This window comes from Microtus ochrogaster, chromosome 19, assembly GCF_000317375.1.
Source record: "Microtus ochrogaster isolate Prairie Vole_2 chromosome 19, MicOch1.0, whole genome shotgun sequence".
NCBI lineage: Eukaryota > Metazoa > Chordata > Mammalia > Rodentia > Cricetidae > Microtus > Microtus ochrogaster.
Window position 1 is genome coordinate 2,422,149 of NC_022021.1, and position 12,512 is coordinate 2,434,660.

Here is a 12,512-nt window from a genome sequence, read left to right on the forward strand (position 1 = left end):
TGTGTAGAAGCAGAACCACAAACCGACGCATGCAAAGATGGTGTGTAGAAGCAGAACCGCAAACTGGCTCTGGCTCTGGCCAAGACTGACACCGACAACTGAGGCTTCCCAACCCTGCACTGTTCACCCCAGGAGCTTTCACTCGTTGAAGAGAGGGCTGCCTCAATTCACTTTGCAGAGCTGGGGATTCAGTCTTAGTAGAAAGCTGCCCCCATAAACAAAGAATAGCTTTGCGAGGTTGTCTGGAATTTGGAGAATGAGAGATGACATTTATACATTTATTTATCACATGCAATGGATGATGGGAGAGACATGAAGTCACTTGCAGGAGGTAACAGTCACTAAATGAAGGCATCAAAATTTGAATCTGGGTCTCTCCCACCCAATGAAAGCATTGGGTCCAACTGCTTGCTGAATTGTGGTGTCTTCTCCAACTTGATTTTTTGTGTTAGTTCTGTAGCCATGCTCATGATAATCTCTTACAATGAATTTTATTCCCCAGAAATACTCAGTAACCAAGACCAACAAATTTGCACGTATTTGGAAGAAAAACTGCATATCTACGCTGAACTTGGGGAGCTGAGTGGCTTTGAGGATGTCCACCTAGAACCTCACCTGCTCATCAAGCCTGACCCCGGAGAGCCTCCCCAGGCAGCCTCCCTGCTGGCAGCAGCCCTGAAGGAAGGCAAGTTGCTCTGGGAATGGATTGGTTTGACAGACTCAGAACATGTTTATCTACGCGTCACACACGGCGGCCTTGGTGCTGAGGGTAAAACAGGATGAAATAGAATACCTATGCTCCAGAAATTTCAAAGTATAAAGAAATTCGTATGTCAGATTATGGAGTGCCATGATGAAAAATGAGCAGAATAAAGAAGTGGGGAATTGCAGAGTTATAGAGAGAGGGCGAATCTACTCATATTGGGTGTCCAGGACCATTATAATGGAAGCAGAGTAGTAGACAGATTTGGGGCATGTTTGGGAAATAAAGCAAAGTATGCTGATGGGCACCTATGATGCCCCTCTCACAGGACAAAGCCTTAATGGACCAAATCACTTGCTCTTATACTTAGCCAGTGGCTTCTACTTTCTTCTCTCTGTCAAATCTTCCCTAATGAGAGCTGGGAAGTCCACTGGCTTTTGTTCTTTTGGCTTGGCACATGATGAAGGAACTTGGACACACTCAGGGGAACCCACAGCAGTGGAGGCACGATGTAGGCCGTGTAGGCCGAAGATGAGAATGCATCCTGGGTCACTGATCTGTTGACTGCAGCTGAACGGGGCTTCTCATCAGGCTGAGGACATCATTGTCTCGAGAAAGACAGTTGAGTGCACACATTCAGAAGCCCCTTTGCTCTGCTAGGCTGCGATTTTCCTTCCGAGCTCTTCTTGAATCCCACCCATCCTTTCAGGTCTGCCCAGTTTCCACCCCTTTTTAGGAACTTCTCCCCAGTCCCACTGGAGATTGTTGCTCTCCTGCACCTCTGTGTGGCCAGAGCTGCAAGCCTCTCCTACCCCTCTCTTTCAAATCTCCTTGGTTAGTCACCAAACGATCCTAGCACCAGGACAGTAGATGCTCGGTGTGTAGTTTTCTCACCTGAATGTGGTCAAAACATGGTGAGAAAGCTTGAGAAATAACTACAAGTTCCTCAAAATAGTAATATTCCACATGCTAGCTGAGACTCCTTTATGCGCGTAAACGTGTTTCCTTTTTTGGTGTGGTAATTCCCAAGAGGACTAGAGCACAGATGGGAATGTGTGTTATTAAAAGCAAGTTTGAAGAAACACTCTTTGGGGAATAACTAATATTTCTTAGAAACAGGATAAAAAACCCTAATACCTGATATTGTATACATTATTAGTTGTATTACTAGTTTTCAGCATACTAATTTACTGAAAGTTGCACCTGAGGTAGTTTATACAATGTTTTTTTCAAACTGTGTTAAATTCTCTATGCAAAAGGGTGCCGTTGTCAATTGGTATAGACTACAGGGTTGTATAATTTTTCCGTAAGGGGCCAGCTGTGTTTTAGTCTTTGCAGGTCACACCCTGTTTGGGATAAATTTGTGTGTGTTTATGTGCATGTGCAAATATAACCTTTAGTGCTATGAAAGCAGACTAGGGACATCATGCAGTTGGTGCAATTCTTGCTGAACATGTTTGAAGCCCTGGGTTCAGTTATTGCATCATAAAACCAGTCATGGTGCACATGCCTGAAATCCCAGGAACTGAGAGGTAAAGGCTGGAGGACAAGAGTTCAAAGTTAGCCTCAGCTGCATAGGTGTTTGAGACCAGCCTGGACTACTATTTTGGGAGGGGAGGGGGCTACTCAAAAAACAAAAACAGAAAAGTAAAACCAAGCTACAGTTCTCAGTCTACATAACAACAGTTTCAGGCCAAATATGATTTATCAACCTTTTACCAACTATAGTATCTAACCATTGGGATGCAACAGATTGTCATCTACAAAGTTTGTGCTCAAGAGCCAGGAGACAGAGTTACAATCAAATTAATTAACTCACAAGATGATCACAAGTAAATTTACAGTTTTGCGTTGAGCGTTCTTTGTGGTGATCTGGGCACACGCGGTCCACCTGGTGCACCTTGGCCACACCTGGTAGACTAAGCCGCCTCTCTATAGATCTGTTGTTTAAATCTACTTTTGTTTTCCTCCTTCTTAGCTGAGAGTCTGCAAGTTGCTGTGAAGGCTTCCAAGATGGGCGACGGAAGCCAGTCACCGTCACCTGAGGAAGGCTCCGGAGGAGCTGTCCTGACTGATGCATTCAGTTCACAGGATGTACCAGCATCGCCAACTGCTTGTAAGTGACGGTGAAGGCCTTGGCAGTGAGCCTGAGCACAGCCCGATGACACACAGCGGTCGCATAAAATGAAAACAGTAACTGCCTGATTTCAAGGGAGCTTCATGTATTTTTTTTTTTTGTAATTAGGGGAAAACAAAAACCTTGAGAATAATCATGCTGGCCATAAATAGGTATTATGTGACTATTAATGACACTCGTATTCCAAGCACAGAGTCTTATGTTGGTGGGGTATACTTTCTGTCCCCAGTTAAGCATTGCGCTGTCCCCAGATGACACCTCCGTTTTCGTGACTTCTTGGATAGATTTTTGAAAGGACTTTTAAACCTTTTTAAAGGGTCTCTGCAATCCACTAAGGAAACAAGTTTTCAGGCATAATATTATGGGCATCAGTTAAACAATCAGGAAACTAGGAAGCACCTTCCACCTCCTACCTACCCAATGATACACAGACCCACGTGTGAAGTGTAAGGTTTGGCGGTATGATTATAGGCACAATTGCCAAACAATTCTTCTTGCAGTTCTGTGGTACCGGGGTTATTGACCCCAATGCCTCGAACATGCTAGGCGAGAATCTCCTACTGAGCCACACCCCCAGCCCTCCCGAGATCCTTCTTTGGGTCGGAATATTCCATGCTTTGAGCAGCCGAGGTTGGTCTCAGAGTTGTGATCCTCCTGCCTCAGGAGTGTTGAACTGGCAGGTGGGCACCATTGTATCCAGTGGTCAATCCGTTTTAGAGAGAAGAGGGAGAGAATGAGTTTAGCAATGTCTCAGAAGCCAGCCATGCTGTTTTATGTATGGTTTTAAGTTAAATGCTGAGTTCCATATAGAACTCTAAAATGAGAACACAAAGAGTATATTTTTCCATGAGGTAAAGATGGTAAAAGCTTAACTCTAAAAGAAATTATATGCAGATAACATGTCTGTAATAGTTACTTTTTTTTTTGACAAAATCCCATGTGTCTCTCACATTGGCCTCAAATTTACTATTGTAGTTGAGATTGGCCTTGGATTCCAGATTCTCCAGAGTGCTACCACGCCCACTCTATTTTCGAGTTTCTTTAACAAATCCTTTGGCTCAGTAGAAGTCTATAAGCAGTATACCTGTATCACGTATACATTTCTTGTTGTCATTTTATCACCAGCACCTAAAATTATTTTTCCCCTCTCAAATTCTGCTTTATCTAATCCTGGCTTTCTATTTTCAGAGTGTGCACATATGTTTTTCATTTCGAGCAGCTAGATTCATCAGGGGAGCAGTACCGCTCTGAGTGGCTTCCTATACAAGAGCCTCATTATGCCCTTGAGGAAGTCTTCTCTAAAAATACAGAGGGTCTGCCACTTTCCACCCCGCCCCAAGGACAGCTGGGAGGCTCCACTGTGCCCCTGCAGCTGTTTGGAGCACTTGGTGGCTCCTCCCATCCCTCCAGGCCGGGCAGTAAAGGTTCTCCTCCAGCAGAATCCACAACTCACAGGTGTGGGAGCCCTCCAATGGGACGCACATTTGCTAGAGCCAGAGCAGTCTGCCATCAGGTCAGGCAGGGAGGCCTGGGGTGAATCTTGTATACCAGAGGCCATGCATTTTGGGTCTGGATTCGAGCATGGTGCTACGCGGTGTCTGATTTTTTTTATAGTTGTTAAGGGTGGACAGTTATTCCTCGTTGAAGGCACGGGACAGAGAGTAGTCTGTAGTGGGCCCTGGGGTGGCTCTTGGTGAAGCAAGCCCATATCAGTCAGAGGTTACAAATCAAGCAAAGTTCTGCTTTTATTCATCAATATACCTAATCAAGGCAATTATGGTCTACTTTGTAGAATGGCGGGTCCAGCTGAAGCTGAACCTGGGGGCACAGACACTGGCGGAAGTTCCAGTCATCTTCCTCTGTTGGGCTCCACATCCGCTTCCTCCTACCTCTGTTAATGTGAGGAGCGGGGGAGAGAAAGTGGAAATGACCTGGATGTCTCCTGAGGTGTTAGGAAAAGGTGCTAGACACTGCCCCCCCCCCCATCACGGCATAAGCATTGATCAGTCTGGACACAATGAACGTGGTTTTCACTTGATTCATTTGCAATGGCTTCCACTGAGGCAGAAAACTCTAGTTTAGAAGAGGCCTTTGGAATCCTGGGCAAATGTCGTTTTACAAAGATAATGCAAGTGTTTTTATCAAACAAAAAGAAAAAGGCATTCCCTTGTTAGCGGCACCGTATTTAAAAGAAAAACATTACAAAACTCATGCCAAAATCAGTATTTGGATCAGGGTTCTGATGAGACATTGCTCTATGACGTGTGTGCGCGGCCCAGCTTTGATGAGCCTGGTTTGAATCAGTGAGAGGTGAACACAGTCTCAGTTTCACTGAGTTCACACACATTATTATTTCAAATAAATAATGAAATGCTGCCGACTGAGGTCTCATGGGTGAAAGTAAATTTGTATTTGGTACTCACCATCTCTGGACCGGTTTCTGTGTTTCCCTAGGTTAAATGTACAGTATTTACAATGTTAACGCTTAAGTGGGGGCCGTGAGAAAAGCTGGAGCTGACGAGAAACTGGAGCAGGCTCTCAGTTTTAATGACTCTGAAGCCGTAAGGCACTAGCCACCTCCAGCCTTCTTAGCGCAGGACCCCTTTCGCTTCTGCATCTTCCGGCTAGACTTTGGCCACCAGCTGCTGCTCTTGTACTGGCCACGAGGGAGCCTTTTACGGACCTGGGTCTGCCAAGAGACCTTGCTTTTGTTCCTCCGGGTACCTGTTTTAAATTTCTCCTCTCCGGGGAGGCTTTTTTCCTATTTCACGGAAGTGAGATGTAAACTCACAAACAGCACGTGGACATATCAGCCTAAGGAAGAAGCTCAATTAAAAAGATGGTGACAGAGGATGCTGCTTGGTATTCCTTAGCCTGTAAGCTCCATGAGGGCAGGGACTGCGGGCTTGCTGTGCCCGGCTCTAGCGCCCTCTATAGGAGCACCCAGAATGTATCACCTTGTGATGTTTCTTTCTTTTTTCTTTTTTGAAGTGTGCGTCAGTTGTGTACAGAAGAGCCCAATTGGCTGGCTGATGTTTGATGTTGTCCTTTTTGTTTCTGTCTTAATGGCGTGCTTCCAGCACTAGTCACAGAAGGGACAGAAGGAAGAGGCTGTTGGGATGTGGATCCTGGGCTCCAGGGTGTGGTAACGGACTTGGCGGTCTCTGATGCAGGGGAGAAGGTATTGTTAATTGTTAACCAATTTGTTAGTAACCAGCATCCGTTGCTTTGTATATATAGTAGCCTCAGCTATCAGGCAGTGAGTGGATTGAAAATACTTTTTCTGAATTGTTTCTGATTCTCTATTGAAACTTTCTAATCTATTCTTTAAATGTTCGTGTTCTTTCTATATCATATAGGTGTAAAAAAAACAACTGAAAAGTTATTAAAAAAACAAACAAAAAGCTTGAAAACCCTCATGTGTATGTGTGTGTGCGCTCTCTGACTTCCAGGCTTCCTTTCCGCACTGCAAACCTGTGCTTTTCCTCACTACTTTTGGCAACTCTGTGGCTGAGAGGCGGCCCCGGACCTTGGGATGCTGCACCACCAGATGGCGCCACTGGAGCTGAACTCGTTTCCACTCTGGGAAGGTCTTGCTTCTGTCCTCTGTCAAGACTTTCCACTCCTCTTCACCTTCCATTTGCAGACTTTGAATTCGCGTAGCCATGCTCTGCCTGTGGCAAGGTGTTTCCAAACGCTGCTCTCTCTCTGAGTCTTGATATCTGTAGACCGCAACTCTCTGTGTAGAAATTGCATGTGTGCCATTTCTTATTAGCTTCAAATGTGTGATTGCATAAGCAGGGGAGGGAATAGCACTCCGGTTCAGGGAGGTGGTGAGTTGGTTCAGGAGTTTTTGCTTTGTCTAGCACTGGTTTAACGCCACTGCCAAGTACTGATGTGGATCAATGTGAGAATATGGCACATGCGTATCATGGATGCAACATTTTACTGTTACATGTTTTTCCGATATGTGACATAGGACAGAACTAAGTCTGGCTTTTAGAATTCCACAGGCCTGTCTGCTCAGATTTAGTATTCACTTGCAAAGTCCAGAGGCCCGAGTTAACCTATGAATACAGAGTTTTACCATCCTTATTCTGATTGTAAACACTGAAACATCTTTGTTTACAATGTTCCTCCTTCTCCTTGCGATCTTCGCTCTGAAGCCTGCAATATGTAGCCTTCAACTGCTCCTAGGATTTTAGGGAGGGAAAGAAAGTTGGCAGTGGCAGATTAATTTGGCATAAAGAGTGGTTTGGCTCCTATCCACGGCTCAGTCACAGGAGGCTGAGTGAGATGCTGTGTCCAGGTTCCTCTTTCTATGAACCTGGAAGAGCTGACCTTTGATGGAGCCTTTGAAAGAAACTGAGCTATAGGACAGGGTCCCTTGGCTAAAACTTTAAGCAAGTGTATAATGGATGTTTTAGCATTCGTGTTCTTAATAAGATAAGGTTAAGAAAACTTTGGAAAGAATTAAAAATTAGAAATTCTCCTGCATAGTGATCAACTGCAGTTATGCCGTAGAACCACCAGGTGGCAGATGAACTCCATTAAAAAGATGATCTGCAGTTTCTTGTCTCATCCCAAACCCAGTGGTTCTAGCTGTAAGTAACCACCTTAATCCAGTTTAACGTAATCTAACTCGTTTCTACATATTCACTTCTTTATAGAGTATATAAGTATAAATATTATATTATTTTTACCACAAAAGTTGTGGCTGGACAAAAGGGGGGGGGGTCCATAAGAAAAGCAAGACCCACCCAACTGGAATGCTTAGCCCTGGTGTCTTCCACACAGCCGGGCAGAGTTCTCCCCATCAGCCTTTGTCCTTTCCCTGTTAGAGGGATAGCTTAGCAACAGCATCTCTAACTGGCAGTATGAAGAAAAGGGGATCGGGCTAGCCCATCGCCTGACTAGGCTAAGTGACTCGTTTGGCAACAGTGAAAGCTACTTGAGGAGATCGCATGGCTGCCTTTCTTTAGGGCTTAAAATGGCAAGTGCTCAGACAAACGCAAGCATCCTACAGAAACCGTAGGTGCCCAGAGCTAGGGAAATGGATGATTTTCCATTTCATAAAATGTGGAGTTTGTAGTGTTGATTGCTCCAGAGAGTCTGGGCATCCCTTACATGCCAGGCACCATTCTTAGGTTTGCAGATATAATATTGGATACACAGTCTTGCTCTTCATTGGTTTACTGATGAGAGAAGACAGACAATAAATAAACAAATGCTTAGTGCCATTAACTAGACGCCCTCAGTATCTACCTCTTCCCCAATATTCAGTAGTATGAAAGAGACAAAATCTGAGGCATGCGCTCCATTCCCCAAGGAGAAGATGGCTAACCTTGTGTGGCTGGCTTCCTTCACTGTTTTTGAACCAGACTGGTGATTAATTGAGGTAGGATCTGGAGGACACTAAGTGTTCCCCTGGGGCCGTCTCTCTGTACCTTGGACATCATGAGTCTCCAACATTGAGTTGGAGGCCGTGAGGCCCTGTGATGTTCCATGGCTTCCAGAGAGCCCTGTGTATCAGACTATCCCTGGCGGCGAGCCAAGGGTTCCCTGAATTTCTTCACTGTCGTCTGTGCCGTTGGAAGGCATGATTGGCTAAAGTTGTCACGCATCTCTAACTCCGAGAGTGAGTGAGTGAGACCTGCAATGTCAGGGGGCCCTTTAATTCCGCAGGCATTTCTCCCTAGAAGAGACGGTCATGGTAGCTGAGGTAACGGAGGTTAGAGAGGGAAGCTCATATATTATGAAAACGCAATGGTTTTCAAATGTCGGGCGGCTGTTGATTTTCTCATGTTTTTATGTGTTTTAGGTGGAATATAGAAGTTTCCCAGGTTCTTCACAGTCGGAGGTGAGCTACACGTACTTGAACCATGTACCATCCTTTCTCAATTTGTAGCTAAGGAAGCTTTTCAAGAATCTGACACATACAATCCTTTCTCCCCCCAGATCATACAAGCGATACAGAATTTAACCCGTCTCCTCTATAGCCTTCAGGTAATGACTCTCCTGCAATCTCCACCTTTTGAATGTGTCTTTCAATGCCCTCTGATGGTCCCCAGACCTTAGAAATTAACACGTCTGAGAGGTGGTAAGCAATCTTAGAAGTGTGCCAAGCTCTGAGGTGTGACTCCGCCGGATGAGTGGAGTTCACCTGGCTTTGTATTCAGGAGGCAGCCTGACACCACCACATTTTACCCCCATTCTTCAAAACCATAAACCGGTTCCTGCCTCTCAAAGATAGCGATGAGTCTGCTCAGGCCTGACACAGGGAAATGCTTAGCTGCGTGCAGCGCGACTTCACATTTCCTGATGAAAACTTAAATTCTCACCTGAGCGTGTGGCACTTCCACATGTGGCCTTGGGCCTTGGGGAAGAGCAGTTAAAACATTTGCACGCTCTTTTGTGGTGTAGTTTGCTCATTACTCGATTCTTCTTGGGTGTCCTTTCTGCACTGGGCACTGTGCAAAAGGAGCGCTGGGCACTGTGCAAAAGGATAAGCTCACAAAAGCAAAGGGGCCCCTGAGCCTCCTGCTGACGGCTGGTTATCTTTTAAGGAAGGCACAAAAATCACCCTTGCATTGTGCATTAGAGGACTGGGAAATCCATCCCTCGGGTGATGCTCACTAAAGCGGCCATCAGTGCACCCAAAGTGCTTTGTGTGATGATTAGAAAATTTTAAGGCTACCAAGGCAATAGTTATAGAGTAGAAATTTTTGAGAATAAAAAAAAAATCAAATAAAGTGTCCTGTGGCTCTAAAGAGAGAATTGGTGTTGCCATGCTAATTAAAAAAAAAAAAACTAAAAAGACATTGGTCCCATGTTGTGGGTACCCCTGCAGAATTTAGATTGCTTCTTGTTACTCATTGGTAATACACATCTTTCCATGGCAGCAATTTTTCTGCAACATAATTGTTAATGTATGTATAGTATTTGGGCCTATAGAATTTATTCAGTTCCAATTATTTATATTTGTGTTATTAATAATACAAAATGTCAATATCCTCATATTCAAATATCTGTAGCCATATTTGAATATCTCTTTAGGCTAAGTTACTACAGATACCATTTTGCAATTTTGTTCAACTGCCAGAATTAATCAATCATATCTTTTGTTTTTTTTTCTCTCTTGCCTTCCTTCCTTCCCCTCCTCAATTTAAAAGTGGAGCAAGATATCAGATTATATTAATGTGTGCTTCCTTACTTATTATTATTATTATTATTATTTTTGTTTTTTTGGGACAGGGTTTCTCTGTGGCTTTGGAGCCTCCTTACTTATTATTAAGACCAAACATGTTCCCTCAATTTTCCGTTAGTCTTTTGTAGCTCATATTTTATATCATAGGACTGTTAGAGGAAAACTGGGTCTAAATTTGGAGCAGAAGACATAAAGCCATGGGTTCATTAGATGTTTTCTTGTTTGTATTTTGACACTGACAAACCTCTTTTTCTTGAGCACTGTTGATCTCACGCTCACTCTTGTTTCAGTACCAGGACCACTGCTTCAGTTGTTAAAGCTTGGGTCACAGCTGAGCATACGGAGACACTAGCTTCCTCTTAGTATTTTTTTCTATATGATTTGCACATTTTTCAAAGTTTCTAAATCACTTTGTCCATTTCCTGCCCTTCTACCGAGACCATTATATTAAAATTGCGTTGTATTCATGAATTCAATGGAAGAAAATTTGTGCTTCTGCCACCATCAGTTACCTTGTGAAAGAACAGGCTCAGTTGCCTCTTATTTTAGGTTGTGCAGGAAGCTTTATAATTGTCTTCATATAGGTACTATATAAATTTAAAAACATATGTTTATGCTTCTCCAATTATGATTGTTTATAAAAATACTGGTTTTTTATATACTTGTTTTATTATCTGCCAACTTATTTATCTTTAGTTTTTGTTTTAATAAATTTTCCATGGATTCTCTGGAATGTTTCAGGTAGAAAATTTGAAAAAAATAGTACTATGACTATTCTTCAATAATTTTATCAATCGCATTTTCTTGGCTTATTGTGTTGGATAGATAGAGGAGTATCTAGCTTTCTAACATGGTGACATAGCATTGTCATCTGTAAATAAATGTGTTGGGCTGTATTCAAGGCTAACCTGGGTGGAGCTGATCTATTGGGAGCTCACCAAGGCCAGCTGGACTGTGACGGAAAAAGCATGGGATATAACTCGTCTCTCTGAACATGGCGAACAATGAGGACTGATGAGAAGCTAAGGACAATGGCACGGGGTTTTGATCCTACGTAATGTGCTGGCTTTGTGGGAGCCTAGCCAGTTTGGATGTTCACCTTCCTAAATATGGACGGAGGGGGGAGGACCTAGGACTTACCACAGGGCAGGGAACCCTGACTGCCCATTGGACTGGAGAGGGGGGGGGAGAGGACTGGGAGGAGGGAGAGAAGGATGGGAGGAGGGGGGAAGAGTGGGAGGAGGGGGAGGGAAATGGGAGGCTGGGAGGAGGTGGAAACTTGTTTTTTTTTTTTTTCCTTTTCTCAATAAAAAAAAAGAATTAGAAAAAAAAAAGGCTAACCTGGGACATATGTGACATCCACAGCACAGGTTGGCTATGCCTCCCTCTGAAAATATGCTAAAAGTGGTGACAGTAGCTTCTTATCTGGTTCATACCATGTGGGGATGCCTTCAATGTCTTATAGACGGTAGGTGTGACACAGATGATCTGGGGGGTCCATTTATCGCGTGAAGCCAATGACCTGGTTTTCTTGTAGATGTCAACTGGGAAGCTTTGGCTTGAGAAAAGACATTAAATTCTCAAGGGCTGGAGACCTTGGGCTTCCTGACTTGTGATACCTGATGAGAATATGTAGTCATTTTGTTGCTGTTCTCCACCCCTGAGTACAGTCCTATGTGGCTCTTTGGTCCAGAAGAGTTCAGGAGCCTATTGACCTCAGTTTTGCAATATGTTAAGTCAGTGGTTCTCAATCTTTGGGCCATGACCCCTTGGTGGGAGACTTGGATGACCCCACAGGGGTTATTTGAGACCATCGGAAAATACAGATCTTTACATTATGATTCATAACAATAGCAAAAGTACAGTTATGAAGTAGCAATGAAAATAATTTTATAAATGGGGATCACCACAACAAGAGGAACTGTATTAAAGGGTGGAAGCCTAAGGAAGGTTGAGAACCACTGTGTAAAGTTGGATCCAAATGGGAAACATCAATACCTCCAGTAAGTTCCCTTCACCTAAGTAAGCTTTTGAGCCAGTCTTAGGATACGGGGTGTGACATTTCTGTTTTGTGTCATGGCTCTCTCCTTAGAAACTGAACCCCAACCCATTTCTGAAACATGAAAGTGACAATTGGTTCCTATAGAAGAGCTGGAGAAATATAGGCAGGCTGACAAAGAAAAGGTCACTGATAATTCTACCCAGTAAGTGAAATGAGGGTGAATTAAGACTTCCTAAACATAAATGTAACTTTAAATGTGGAAATCAGTGTGCAGTCAAGTATATGTTTGTGAGAGGGAAGAGAATGGCCTTATCCCAAGCTCACGCAGGCATGATAAAGTCTTTTTTTGGGGGGTGGGGGATTTTTTCGAGACAGGGTTTCTCCATAGCTTTTGGTTCCTGTCCTGGAACTAGCTCTTGTAGACCAGGCTGGCCTCAAACTCACAGAGATCCGCCTGCCTCTG

At 43.8% G+C, this 12,512-nt stretch overlaps 1 protein-coding gene across 3 annotated transcripts in view; it reads left to right on the top strand.

Moving 5' to 3' along the window:
- Positions 1 to 12,512, top strand: part of Arhgef28 (Rho guanine nucleotide exchange factor 28) — a 295,501-nt gene that overhangs the window by 245,061 nt on the left and 37,928 nt on the right. For all 3 annotated transcript variants that reach the window (XM_005356442.3, XM_026783747.1, XM_026783748.1), the window contains 5 exons: positions 503 to 685; positions 2,682 to 2,819; positions 5,921 to 6,021; positions 8,662 to 8,700; positions 8,799 to 8,846. In XM_005356442.3, the coding sequence (XP_005356499.2) occupies positions 503 to 685; positions 2,682 to 2,819; positions 5,921 to 6,021; positions 8,662 to 8,700; positions 8,799 to 8,846 (509 nt within the window). The remainder of the gene's footprint in view (positions 1 to 502; positions 686 to 2,681; positions 2,820 to 5,920; positions 6,022 to 8,661; positions 8,701 to 8,798; positions 8,847 to 12,512) is intronic.